Source organism: Danio rerio, chromosome 1 (genome assembly GCF_052040795.2).
Source record: "Danio rerio strain M-AB ecotype USA chromosome 1, GRCz13ab, whole genome shotgun sequence".
Classification (NCBI taxonomy): domain Eukaryota; kingdom Metazoa; phylum Chordata; class Actinopteri; order Cypriniformes; family Danionidae; genus Danio; species Danio rerio.
This window is the reverse complement of record NC_141021.1, coordinates 39,321,886-39,337,429: the sequence shown is the minus strand read 5'-3', so window position 1 is coordinate 39,337,429 and position 15,544 is coordinate 39,321,886. Positions and strand designations below refer to the sequence as shown.

At 33.9% G+C, this 15,544-nt stretch overlaps 1 protein-coding gene across 3 annotated transcripts in view; it reads left to right on the top strand.

Moving 5' to 3' along the window:
- The window catches only part of nr3c2 (nuclear receptor subfamily 3, group C, member 2), a 151,189-nt gene that overhangs the window by 102,184 nt on the left and 33,461 nt on the right, over positions 1–15,544 (top strand). For all 3 annotated transcript variants that reach the window (XR_015475808.1, XR_015475809.1, NM_001100403.1), the window contains 1 exon segment: positions 14,635–14,751. Coding sequence is in view for 1 of the 3 variants with exons in the window: in NM_001100403.1 (NP_001093873.1) it covers positions 14,635–14,751 (117 nt within the window). In the remaining 2 variants the exon portion in view is untranslated.

Sequence of the window (15,544 nt, the reverse complement as noted above, 5' to 3'; positions counted from 1 at the left end):
AAACCAACCAACCAACCAACAAAAACCAACCAACCAACCAGCCAATCAACCAACCTAACCAAACCAGCAAAAATCAACCAAACCAACCAATCAATCCAACGAAACAAACCAACAAAATGCAACAAAACCAACCTAAATTAAATCAAACCAACCAACCAATCAACCCAACCAACTCAACCAACCAACCAACCAACAAAACCAACAAACAACAACCAAATTTATCAAACCAACAAAAAACAACAAACCAACCGACCAACCAACAAAACCAACAAAAAACAACCAAATTTATCAAACCAACAAAACCAACAAACAAACAAACCAACCAACCAACCAACCAACCAACAAAAAACAACCAAATTTATCAAACCAACAAAAACCAACAAACCAACCAACAAACCAACCAAACTAACTAACCAGCCAGCCAACCAACCAATCAACCAACCAACCAACCAACCAACTAACTAACTAACTAACTAACTAACTAACTAACTAACTAACTAACTAACTAATTAACTAACTCTTCAAAGTCTGTATATCAAAAACTATCAGCTATCAAAAGTTGTGAAAAAAAAGTTTGTGTCAAGATTTTGCTAAAATGGTTTTAATTCTTTAATGAAATTAAACAGTTTCACTTGGAATGCACAGTTCAGACGCAAATGCCTCTAGGTGCTGTCTGAAATGTTTTTCTAAAATGTAAAGCTTTCTCAGCCTCATATATCTCTGATCTGTTATTTCACTTGGAAGGCAATGTAAATACCCTATTCATCGCCAAGCAAAATCACTGAACCTACACATGCAATTTCAGAAAGCGTTTAAAGGCTTTTGCATCTGAGCACTTCATTTATATGATGTCAACATAAGGTCACAGTAAAAGAAAATCTAAATGTTTAGCCACATGTTGGAGCTACCACTACTGTACAACAAAATGACAAGCATGCACACCTTTACGGTAATACTACAGCATTGGTGGTGCTTAGGGCCGGCCCGTGGCATAGGCGATATAGGCAAATGCTAAGGGCACAGTACATCCATGTTGGTTTTGTTTTTGATATTCCTGACACATTCAGTGATAGACAGCAATAACTCAAAAACCTCTTACCCTAAAAAAAGATCTAAAGTGTGTTTACTACAAAAAGACAATGCAGGTTATGTTTCACAGCTGTCTCTTTCTTTCTTTTTTTGCTCAATATTACGATGAGTGCTCCGTTTAAGCCCTCGCAAAATGGGTTTAGCCGGGAGAGCTCGCGCTGAGCGGAGCTCTCAGTAAAGGACTGTCGAAAAAGTCCTTCTTTTTTTCGTTTTTTTTTTTCCTGCATGTTTTATTTTAAACACAACAAATTTTCTCTTAAATAAGCACAAACAGTTACTAAAGTAGTTGAATGCTTCATTGTAGATCTGTGCATTCTTAAATTAACTCTGTTATCAAACAAAACGCAATGAGAGATTCATTAGCTGCTCTTCACTAAATAACTTTCGTAACTTTAATCAGTGTGCAAATACAATTAAAAGTGAAATAGATTTTGTACCTTCATTTAATTTCTGTATAGGCTATTGATTTTAATAGGCTAAACCATTTATTTTAATGTCAATATTTTCTAATGTTTGATATGCATTTTATCATTTGAAGCTATTTGTTGTTCCATATTTTTTACATCCCAACGTTGACAAATTGCTAATCAATAAATAGCTATAGTGCTATCTGTTAGTTTTAACGTCAGCAAATGTTATGGAAGTGTCACGGTCGGTGAGGGGAAAAAGGAGCGAGGACTCAGGTGCAGCAAATAATGGGTGTTTATTAACAATAAAATAAAAACAAAAAGGCAAAACAAACAACCCCGAGGGGGAAAACTCTAATAAAACAAATAAACGAACAAACAAACTTGACTGGACTGGCAGGACAAGACAGGGCTGGACACAACAAGACAGGAAACAATCGACGACGAACTGGCAAAGTACTGAGAACATGAGGGAGGTTATAAAGCAAAAAGTAAATTGACACACAGGTGAACACAATTAACTAATAATGGGTTAACAAGGAGGGTGGGACTAGACAATAGACGGGAGAGTGCATGACACAGAGAGACAATACAAGCCATGCGCTCACATAACACAACACTGAAGCACACGACAAAAACACGTGACCACAATGTAAACACCGAGCCACGTGCTTTGACAAAAGACGCAAGACACGAGCACACGATGAATGAAAACACTCACCGTGCGCTCACACATGCAGCATGCATGCTTCATCCCAGCGCCGACCAAAACCGAAACCAACAAGACTGAGATGCTGGGAATGAAACACCACGCTGCTGACAGACGAAAACACAAACACGAGTACAAGAGCGCACGCGTCTGAGGGACGCAGAGCACGCGCGCGGCCGCGTCAAGCAGGAGCGCGCACACTCTGCGTACACCCATGACGGCGTGCACACAGAGACAGAAACAGGACCAGACACGGGTAGTGTCCGAGATCTGCCACCAAAACAAGAATTTACAAGACCAGAGTGGCAGAACCCTGACAGGAAGGGCATAGATGTTATGGAAAATGCTAATAGTAATTTAATTGCATTGGCATATTTATCTGCCGTTTTCCCAGCTTGTAGTAGTCGATCAAAAAGCTATTTAGTTTCTTATGACTATTTGTACACTAGCAGTGGAATTCACTGGGATGGGACGGGGCGCCACCTGAAATCTTGCCTAGAGTGCCAAATTGGTTAGGGCCGGGCCTGGTGGTGCTACAGTAGTTTAGAGCGTTTAAGAAAAATCCATATATTTTTTATGTAATGACCAGACATGGCTTAATAGGTTTTTCCCTCCTTACTCTTAACTGGTAGTAAATTACGACATTTAAAGGGATAGTACACCCAAACATTGACTCACTATTAACTCACCCTCAAGTGGTTCCGATTTCAAACCTATATAAGGTTATTTATTCTGTTGAACATAAAAGAAGATATTTGAAGAATGGTGGAAACCTGTAACAGTTGACTTCTATGGCGTTTGTTCAACTAAAGAAATAATAAAGAAACTTATAATGTTTTAAAACCATTCAAGGGTGAGTGAGTTTTAATTTGTTGGTGGACTACCCCTTTGACATATCTGCTTAAAGGCCTAAAATCGTTGTTATTTGCTTTATTTTATTCTGCTTATTTGCACACATGTAAACAGCCACTGCTATACCGTCAAGCTATTTTAATTTCTTGGCAGAGCTACAAGAGCTCAGTGAAGTATGCGAGATGTTTGAAGCAGTTAGTCTGTGTACTCTTTTTCCATCATCAACACATTTCCCCATCAGTTGTCCATTTTTACGTCCCAAACCGCAGTCTGCAAAGCTCGATTATGGTTTTCCATATGGGTTGTGCTGAGATTATTTTTCAGACAGCTCAGCAGATGCTTATTATTCAAAAGCCATCAGTGTCTTGGCATGTCATCATGTTTAATGACACTCAATGTCAGTCCTGCGCAGCTCATCATTTACAGGCCTAAATTGAACTTGCTACTCCATAATGAAAAAACTACCTAGTTTTAGAAGAGTTGGTCAAACTTTTCTGGGTTTTATAAATTGTCATATGGAACTCGCACTGGTAAACTAGAGGTATAACTGAAACTTGTAACCAAAAAACGTGTCAGTATTATACATTTATTTATAAGTTTTCTACCATCCATCCATCTATTTATCTATCTATCTATCTATCTATCTATCTATCTATCTATCTATCTATCTATCTATCTATCTATCTATCTATCTATCTATCTATCTATCTATCTATCTATCTATCTATCTTTCTGTGTCTGTCTGTCTGTCTGTCTGTCTGTCTGTCTGTCTGTCTGTCTGTCTGTCTGTCTGTCTGTCTATCTATCTATCTATCTATCTATCTATCTATCTATCATCTATACACACAGTTGAAGGTTAAATTATTAGTCCTTCTGTTGAATTTTAATTATTTTCCAAATATTTCCCAAGTGTTGTTTAATGGAAAGGTTTTTAAAATCATATTTAACACATGTAATAACACATAATAGTTAAAAAAATTGTTTTTCCATGATGACAGTTCAGCTTAAAGTGTAACGTAAATTTTTAACTTAATTAATTTGGTTAACTAGGCAAGTCAATGGATAACAGGGATGTGTTCTGTAATCAATTGAGTAAAAGAAATCTTAAGGGGGAATAATATTATTGACCGTAAACATAATATTAAAACATTGAAAAACTGCCATTATTCCAGCAAACGTAAAACAAATAAGACTTTCTCTATGGAGTCAATCTAGGGCCATACTGTATGTACTTCCAAAATAAAGAAAAGTTTTGCAAATAAAAAATAAAGTTTTTATGATTACCAGCGATCGAGCAGCTGTAAACACGCCGGTCGCAACAGATTACAAATTCGCCATTACATGGACTACAAGTTCCAGTCATGCACCGCTCACACGCACCTGTTTAGTGTGTGTGTCTGTGTGTGTGTGTGTGTGTGTGTGTGTGTGTGTGTGTGTGTGTGTGTGTGTGTGTGTGTGTGTGTGTGTGTGTGTGTGTGTGTGTGTGTGTGTATCAAAACATAATTTTGCCTTTGCAGGTCTTTTTTTTTTCCAATTTGCAATTTGCAATGTTTGGAGATTTGCATTCATTTTATTTATTTACTTTTTTTTTTTTTTTTTTTTTGCTCAATACTCTATTTTTTTGTTTGCCAAACTTTCTTTTATTTTGCAAGTATATTTGGCCCTACATTGACTCCATATTTATCCAAGAAAAGAAATAGATAAATAGAAATAATGTGAACATTTTCTTGGTCTCTTAAACACACTAGGGAAATACTTGAACAGAATTAAAATTTCACAGGAGGGCTAATAAATTACATTATAAAGTTATTTATTTAGTTTGTTTCAAAGCCTATTAATTAATGTCATTATATTTAATGTTTATGTCATGCTTCATATTTTTCTTACCATCTGTCACTTTAAACCAAATTGAATGTGTTCATAATAAATAAAAAGTCCTTCAAAGAAATGGAATGGTACTTGTACATGGTACAGTAGAACTGCTTTGTCATTGTTAATAAACAAAAAAAGTTTTTTTTTTTGGTGTTTTTTTTTTTTTAATATAAAAATAAGTAACAGTTTATATAAATGTAGTCACATATAAAGTCCTAATTGCAGGAAATAGTAATTTATTTATTTATTAGTTAGTTAGTTAGTTAGTTAGTTAGTTAGTTAGTTAGTTAGTTAGTTAGTTAGTTAAGGTTACTTAAACCCTTTGAGGAAACTGATTGAGTACTGTAAAACCCAGTAAGTTAACTCAACTCAAACCGTTTTAGGAAACCAATTGCTACAAACCATTTGAGTAATAATAAAAAAAAAACGAATCTCTGAAAAACTTACTCTGTTTAAGCCGAAGTAAAAAAGGTATTTAATAAACTCATTACCTTTAAAACTGAGTTCAAAACTTTTTAAATGAGTAAAATTAACTCTCAGTAAATTTTGAGTTAACGATACTCACTTCGTTTGTTGACAGTTGACTGTTTGGTTTTATAGTGTAGATGTAATACACATAAATGGGTACTGATATAAATCTCAGTATTCAGTCAATCTTTAATTGGTCAGGGAATCTAAGCAGTGTTAAAGAACCAAACAATATAACAATGTAATCCCACTAAACAGGTCGAACAAGTCCCTTTTTCCTCACCTCAAATAACCCTTAGCGTTTGCCCACGGCTTTTGCTGCCTTGCCTTCAGTATATCTGCCATCTTTTCCGCCTTCAGGGTGATACCTTTGTTCTTTGACATCAATGCAAAATGAGACACCCTTTGTGTTTAAGCAAATGGGATGACGGCTATCACTTTGTGGCATCTATGTTTCCAACATCAATATATTTTGGGACACGGGTCGTGACTGTCTATTATTGATACGATTGTGGTTATGAAAGGTTTGTTATTTCTGGTCACTTAATGCTCCTTTCTGTATTGGTTTATCACTGTAACCACACTGTAGTTATAAATTCTCTGGCTTTAATAATCTGCATGTTGCCCTCAAGGCAGCTCTAAGGCAAAAGTACAGCAAAGCTTTAGAGGAAAAAGAAAAGTGAGATTCATTTTCACGTACAGTAACACGTTTTTCCACACTGGAAATTACAGCAGTGCTTGATGAAGCAGTAGCTTTTCAACCTTGGACCAGATACAGTTTCTGACAGGAAAGCAGAGGACGGCAAAGTGCAGGAAGTGCATGTGTGGAAATAACAAATGGTGAGAGGAAACTGGAAAGAAAAGTATTTTCATAAATGATTACAGCTGCGTTTTGGTTTGTAATTTTAACTCTCGTGTGTCTGTTCACACAATAATCCCTCTGAGTCTGGCCGTGTTGGATGAACAGAAAATGAGAGTTATGAGATATTTATAGTTGAAGGCAAAATTATTAGCCCCTGTGTGAGATTTGTAACTTTTAAAATAGTTTGTGGTGTAAAGGAGACAAGAGTTTTTTTTTCCAACACATTTTAAAGAAATGTTTTGATAACTCTTTTTCTAATAACTCGTTTCTTTTGTCTTTGCCATGATGGAAGTCCAGAATATTTTAGTTATTTTACAAGATTCTATTTACCTAAAAGCAGGGGTGTCCACACTCGGTCCTGGAGGGCCAGTGTGTCCTGGAGAGTTTAGCTCCAAACCTAATCAAACACACCTGAACCAGCTAATAAAGCTCTTTCTAGATATACTAGAAACTTCCCAGCAGGTGTGTTGAAGCAAGTTGAAGCTAAACTCTGCAGAACACTGGCCCTCCAGGACCGAGTCTGGATACCCCTGCCTTAAAGTGTATTTTAAAGGCTTAACTAAGTTAATGCTTAACTAAGTTAAGTAGGATAACCACTGTAGGTACATTTGGTTAATTAGACAACATTGATTTGTTCTGTAGCCAATATCAGGGCACAAATAATATTGACCATACAATTATTATTATAATTATTATTATTAATTTATTTTTTATTTTTATTTTTTATTAAAATTTGATTTTAATTCATCCAACAATAAGACTTTCTGCAGAAGAAAAACCATAAAACACTCTGAAAAATGTCCTTGCACTGTTAAACATCACTAGCGAAATATTAGAAAATTAATAACAATTTTATTCATTCATAAATGCATACTAAGCCAATGTGAAATCAAAGTCATATTGCAGAATCTGTTTAAACCAGGAATCACACAGCTCCATGACCAGGTATAACATGCTGTGTTATGGCAGGTTATTAGCTGGTCATGCTACATTGTAAAATAACTTATGCAAATGACTATTCATTCATTTATTCATTCATTCATTCATTTTCCTTTGGCTTAGTCCCTTTATTCATCAGGGGTCGCCACAGCAAAATGAACCGCCGAATTATCCTGCATTTGTTTTACACAGCGGATGCCCTTCCATCTGCAGAAAGATTGAAAGAAAGATTGAATATCGTGTCATTGGCTAAAGAGGCATTCAAACCTGTTTAGTTGTTGGAGGTCTTGGAGCAGTGCTGTGTATAGATTACAAAGTGCATTCTGTAACTTATACAAATGACATTTTAAATGTATATCAGGAAAACTGTATCTGTATTAAAGGTTTAGGTCATGAATTTTGACTACTTTAGGGTTAATTTTAGATTGCATTATGTATGTTTCTGTATTTTAAAGGTGCATTGTGAAAATTACTATTTAAAGTAAAAGTACATGAAAGAAAAATACATATACAGCTAGATAAATGGTGCTGTCAATGTAAATACAGTATTTTTTTCATGTAACTTATTTACAGGATGTTACTGGCAAACTGTAGACTCTACAGGAAATTGTAACATTGTATATTTGACCAAACATGCCTTTTTTGTTCAGAATTTATTATGGATCACAAATTATTTTGCATGACTATTATTTGCATTACTGTGCATGTTTATTCTATTTTAAGAATATTCAAAGCTACAGTAACTAATACAAAGCACGATATGATTAGTTTAGAAAGGAACATTCAAATGAGGGGAGGGAAAATATTTTGAGAAAAGGTTAATAAATTGCTAATAATTTGCTCCTGTTATTACAGTGTTTGGAATCAGATTATGTAATCCGGACTACATGCAAATTTTTATTAATCAGTCTTGGTTACTGGTATGTATAAAGGAGTGAATCGTTAACAAAATGGTCATGAACAAATCTATAAATATAAAATGAATGAATGAACGAACGATTTACTTTGTCATTATTTGTGAAATACATTTATGTAGGAAGCAATTCTTAAGATAAGGTACAGTTCACCCAAAACTGAACATTTGATCATCATTTACTCATTCTTTACTTGTTTCAAACCTGTTTGTCTTTCTTTCGTCTATTGAACACAAAAGAAGATATTTTAATAATGTTGGAAACATAACCATTGACTTCCAAAGTGTTTGATCATCTAATATGGAGGTCAATGGTTACCAATTTCAGCTTCTTTAAAATATATTATTTAGTGTTCAACAGAAAAAAAAAAAAAAAAAAACTAATACAGATTTGGAAGGTGAGTAAATAGTGAATGTGGGTGAGTAAAAAATTCTTAAATTTTCATTTTCGGGTGAACTATCCCTTTAAGCATTAGATTCTGAAGTAGTAACACTGAAATACAGTAGTATTCAATTTATTCAAAACAATTTAATAATCTACATTATTTACAATTTCAAAAATGTTTGAGAAACAGCTTTCTGCAACAGCGGTAAGATGTGAGAGATGGATGCTGATTAATACGCTTTTGGCCTGTGTTATTCTGTGCTGTTTATGTTACATGTCGTAGCTGATGTGAAAAGGGGAGCAGCTTATTCCTCTCAGTCTAAAACTGTAGGCTAGATAAATGACACTGTATTACCATGAAAACAAATCTGAAGGCTTTGCGTATGGAGAATCGCTCTTAAGGAGAAGCTCACGTGTCCAATCCTAAGCCAGAAATGACAAAGTAGTTGGGAAAAGAGAGGAAAACCTGTAAATACTGTACTTCTTGTGTCTCACAGGGATATTTCTTTTTAAGCGTCTGCTTCATTTCTAAACTGACAGGCTACACTTTTTCAGAGCATCGCACTATCATGAATGACGTCACTTTCTAAAAGTAGATGCAAGCTTCTGCAGGAACCCCCATGTTGGCGCATGCACATGCTAAGGCTGATATGATGTGACAGAAATAGTTTGAATATTCCAAATTCAGCCTTAGTATTAAGGCATAAGGAGGGGTTGGGGGAACAAATTTGTATGAGGAAATGATGTTGTAGGGTCTGCAACTTGCAGGCTGAAAGGCACTAAAATGTCCAGAATGTGAATCTTAAAAACATGGTTTTATTGTAGCCTAAATAACACCTTAACATTGATAATTGTTTGTAATACGGGGCTGTGGAATTCTTGATTTTGATTGGTTGATGAACATTTTTTTTGGCTTTTTTTATTTCATTAAGAAGTGAAAAAAATGAAGGGGAAAAAATAAAAAAGAGGTTATCATATGGGTTACAAAATCAAGGCATAATACATTTGAAGCACATTATCACAAATTGTTTACAATGACATACTCTGTGCATTTTTATCAGTACTTATTGCACTTTTTTGAATCAAATCTAAGGCTAAAAGTCAGTCTTTCCATACAGTGTATTTCCTTTACAATTCCTATCTATTGAGCCCTTGTTGGAGAATCAGCCTGGAACCAAGTTATGGCTTTTCTGCTACTTACCAAAAAGAATTTGAAATATTTGTCAATAGTTGGAATAGTTTCTGGTGTTTTCCCAAGGTATAATGTAAAAAATGAGTAGTCTAATTCTCCCTCAGTTATCTTTTTTATGTCAGTCGCTACTTCATACCATAAGGTCTGTATTTTTGGGCAAGCCCAAAAAACGTGAAAATGGTTAGCCATTGAGGTTCCACATTGTCTCCAACAAGAGCCCAGACTTTCAATACCTGTATTCAATGCAGACAGCCTAGGAGTTATTGAACACTCTCAGTTATTTTCTAAAGTAGATTCAGGCAGGTTTTCAGCGCATCACAATTCCATATCACTGCGCCAAATGATTTTAGTTATTTCCCATTACTTTACAGCTCACAAAAGGCAAATAATATAATAATAATAATAATACACAATAATAATAGGAAAATGAATACAATTTTTTAAAAACATATATAAAGGCTTTCTCTACTGTACATTCTCTCCTATAACTGCATTATTCTACTGTCAGTGGCTCAAGCCTTTGTGATTACGCATTGAATGATAACTGTTTTCAAAGGTTTACTGCGGTTTGGAAAAGTCAAGGTTTGCAAAAGTTTTCAGTTATACCGTTCGTACGGTATATGTAAGATTTTTAAAAGTGTTTTTACAACTATTTTATTTAGTTTTTAAGGCAACTGTATCTCTGGCTGAAAAGGACCCTTCACATCAAAAGCTACTGTTCCAAAATATTTTAAATGTCTCCTAAACTAAAATATATTGTGTTCAATGGGGGAAAAGTCTGAATCTCCTATCGGCCTATACCTATCTGTGATAGCCACACTCTACACTGCAAGCAGATTCAAAGACACTTTCTCACACACATATAAACACACACACATAATTACAGTATATTAAAACTGTATTAAGAACTGTATTAATAACTGTCAGCTATCAATGGCTTACAGTTGAAGTCAGAATTATTAGCCTCCCTTTGATTTTTTTTTCTCTTTTAAACATTTCTTAAATGATGTTTAACAGAGGAAGGAAATTTATACAGTATGTTTGATAATATTGATAAGCCTTATTTGTTTTATTTCGGCTAGAATAAAAGCAGTTTTTAACTTTTTAAAAAACATTTAAAGTCAAAATTATTAGCCTTTATGCTATATTTTTTTGATAGTCTACAGAACAAACCATCAATATATTATATTATATTATATTATATTATATTATATTATATTATATTATATTATATTATATTATATTATATTATATTGTATTATATTATATTATATTATACATTTTGCTTACAACCAAATGTAAAGGGCAATTACATCATGCTACTGTATGTTAAACGATCCGTGATGTATTTTGAGTTTGGAGCTGACAGTTCACATACTGGGAACAACTGAGATATGGGATACTTGTATTAAATCTTGAAAAAAAAAGCAAAGGGGTGAAAAAAGTAACCCCTTTAAATATTTCACCAAAGCCTATTGGAAAACAAATATTGAATCTTCAAATTGAAAGTTCATTAAACAATACACATTTACTCACCGTAAATTGTGCCAAGCTTGTGTGAGTTTGAATTGATTAAACTAAATTTATGAAAAATAGAATTATTCAAACAGTTCACACACTGAACTTTCCTGACACAGAATAATTACCAAAAAAAAAAAACAACTTATGTTAAGTACATACTTGGCAAATGTTAATTTTGGGGGTGAGCAGTGGTGGATAGAGTACTGAAAAATCATACTCAAGTAAAAGTACCATAACTTGCCCAAGAATGTAGTGCAAGTAGAGTGAAAGCATCTGTTGTACAGAACACATTACTCAAGGAATGAGTAGAAAGTATCCCTTTTAAAAGTACGCAGGATTAGTGAGTATAATGCTGTCAAATGCTGATGTGTTCACATGCAGTTTGCGGACTTGTGTGTAAACGTAACATTCTGTAGTGCATTTAGTAATTGTTTAAGGTCATTTCGGTCATCATACAGTAAACATCCGTCATCTTCTCATCAGTGACATGCATCTAAGCAGCCTCTCGGTCTGCATCATCGCGTGTAAAGATTTTGAACATCTTCTTGGACACTTTTAATGCTTCCAAACAGTTTGCTGCATTTAAAAATCAGTAGTCAAGAGTTCAGAATGATGCTGTTTACATTCTATGTGCAATGTTATTGGACACGATATCACAGGACTGATTTTTCTATTCCCCGTATACAAGAAAAAATTGTGACTGCAGGTTGAAAGAAAATAAAACTACAGATTTAGCTCTAAAATATACTAAAAGAAAAGTAAAAGTACACATTTTAAAAATTATTTTTACTTAGTAAATTACAATTCTTGAGAAAAAAAACTACTCAAATACAGTAATTTGAGTATTTGTAATATTTTACTTTACACTACTGCATATTAGGTTAAATAGCAGTCTAGTCATTGCACAACGATCGAAATAAATATATATTTCTAATAACCTTAAAAAATGTTTAAAAATTAGGAAAAACTGCTTTTATTCTAATTAACAAGAAAGAAAAATAGACAATACTTTGAAAATGTCCTTGCTCTGTTAATCAGCACCTGTACAAGAGGGGTGTACAAGAAAATGTACAAGAGGGTTAATAATTTTCCCTTCAACTGCACTGTAAAAAACATATGATCAACTAGTCCCAACATCATATGTTTTTAGGTCATTGTTTTAACTAAATTTTATAAGTTACGCAAGCTGTTTTAAGTCAAGTTCAACATAATATAAGTGCAATGGACTCAAAATATTCATTTGAATTAGCTTAAAAATTTAAGGCAACCTGGATTTTTTTACAGTTATACAGTATATTTATCAACAATGTGCCAAAACACTACAACACATAACGTTCCTCATCTATCCGTATACACATAAAAACATCTCTTTGTTACTTTAATCCATAAACACCTTTACTCTCACACACATCGTCTATTATGTACTTCTGCGGGGTCAATTATTAACCAGATTTGTACAGAAGAGGTCTAAACAGATTTCAGGTCTGATTTGGGTCTGTGTTTGGGTGTGTGGAAGCGGAGGAGGGCTTCGTTTGTGTTTCCTGTGTCGCAGTTTACTGTTTTTTAGAGCAAGAAAAATGGGCTTATGTAAGGGGGTCATGTGATTTAGCCAGAAATAGTGGCGAGGCTACAGCTGCTGTTGCTCCGTTTGCAGATCCTGGGCTTTTTTGGCAGCTTCTAGACAGACTCGCTGCGCATTTTCCCCTCCACCGAAAGCACTCGATGAGCCACACGTCCAATAAGGGTGAAAGAAAAAGCGGTCCTTGTGTAGGTAGTGCGTCCAATGGTGTACAGTTTAGCGGAGAAGTCCTTCCTATGATGCTTGAGTGGAGGAGGGGGTGGATTGTGGGTAAGATGTGCCTGGTTTTGGCCCTGTGGCGCTGGGCTCTGGCCCGTGGAGAGCGTGGGTGTGTGGCGATTCGCTGGAGCGGAATGGCGCTCTGAAACGGGAGCGAGTTTCGCGAGCTGTGGCCTTGGCCGGGGAAGGCAGCGCATGAGGGATTCTCAGGCTGTTACGTCCCGCGCAAAGACAGCAGCCAACCCATGACACACTCGCAGGCTCTATTTGGGATGGCTCATTTGTCCTCTGTGATAATAACGCAGGGCCGGAAAAGTGGAAGACAGCTGTCTGTTTTGCATTGTGTACTCACAAAGGGATGACAGTGCAACTAGGACCAGAACGCAGAGCAATATCCTTGCAAAGGTCAAGTTTTGCATCTTGCACAAAATAGACTGATCTGACTTGTTGGATTATGTAATATACAGTGGAAGTTTTAATGATACTGTGAAATTTGTATTCTTAAGTGCTATTTATTCATATTCAGTGCAGTGGTGGCTATTTTTAGAAATGTTATTATATTTAGCTTAATCAGAAAATAATGTCCTAATTCATCAAATTAAAAATCATGACATCAAATTATTTTGATTCGCAGCCCTGATACAGTTAAAGGCAAAATTATTAAACAACAGTTCCTTTTATTTTTTATTTTTTTGGAGAATTGTCTTATTTTTTCCAGTTTGGCTGGAAAAAAAGCAGTTTTTAAGTTTTCAAAAACATTTTTAGGGTCAATATCATTTTTTTGTTGTTTATTTATATTATCATATTATAAAATTAAAAAGCTAAATTTGCAACAGTAAACAATTGTAATAAATGAATCCAAAAAGTACATACATACATACATACATACATACATACATACATACATACATACGTACGTACGTACGTACGTACGTACGTACGTACGTACGTACATACATACATAAATACATACAAACAGTTGAAGTCAGAATTATTAGCCCCCTGTTTATTTTTTTATAATAAATAATACTGACTTCAACTGTACATACATACATACATATGTAAAACTAACAATTTATTCCTTTTTAATTACTTTTTATAATAATAATAATAATAATAATAATAATAATTTATCGTTATTATAATAATAATAATAATAATAATAATAATAATAGTAATAAAACATTTAATAATAATGATACTAATAATAAAACATATAATATAATAAAATAATAATGATAATAATAATAATAATAATAATAATAATAATAATAGCAGTGGCGCGGTAGGTAGTGCTGTCGTCTCACAGCAAGAAGGTTACTGGGTCGCTGGTTCGAACCTCAGCTCAGTTGGTGTTTCTGTGTAGAGTTTGCATGTTCACCCTGTGTCACCCAATAATAATAATAAAACTTTTAATAATAATAGTAGTAATAATAATAATTATTATTATTATCATCATTATTATTATTATTAATAATATTATTATTATTATTATTATTATTATTATTATTATTATTATTATTATTATTATTATTATTGTTCATGAAAATAATACATTTAATTGTAATAATAATAATAATAATAATAATAATAATAATAATTTGTTTTTACACTTTCTCTTTTGCAGGTCAGCACAACTACCTTTGTGCTGGGAGGAATGACTGCATCATTGACAAGATTCGGCGGAAAAACTGTCCGGCCTGCAGAGTACGCAAGTGTCTACAAGCTGGGATGAATCTTGGGGGTAAGTGAATCTCATTACTATGAGACGAAAATCTGTTGTGAAATGATATGAAATGATAATACTCGCACAGCTGAGATCATTCATCCTAAAATTACCCCAAAAAATATCCATGAGACAAAGTTTTTTTGTGTGTGGGGGTGGGGGGGTATTTTAAAACTTAAAATACGAAGAAGTGGCATTTAAAGCTTAAGTTTTACAATGTGCCACAGCATTTTTTCTTCTTTTTTAAAGGTAACAAAGAAAAAAGAACATACTGAAAATGCACCACATTCAACTGGGTTTCAATACAATTTTAACACAAAATGATCAGTACTTTATAAGCTGGAATAAAAGCACCAATGTGGCTGGTTTGAAAGAAAAATCAGCCACATAATGAAAAAAATCTATAAAGGGATAGTTCACGCGTAAATGAAAGGACAAGTAAAATCATACATTTATTATGTTGCAAGTCAGTTTAACCCTGTTAATCTTTTTAAATAGTTGGAAATACAGATATTTTCTCTCTTATTTTTATTTAGGACCATGAAATTTGTAGTAAAATACTTTATATATTAAAAAGATGTTTTTAGATTGGGGCTAGCCAATGGCTGAATTAATTGGTTGCCATATTAAAGATAATATAAAAGACATCAATCATCAAAAAATAAAAATTCTGTCATCATTTACGTTTTTTTGACTTGCTCCAAAACTGTTAGAGTTTCTTTATTTTGTTGAAAACTAAAGAAGGTATTTTAAGGAAAGCTGGAAATCTGTAAATATTGGCTTCCATATTTGTTTTTCCTACTATTGAAGT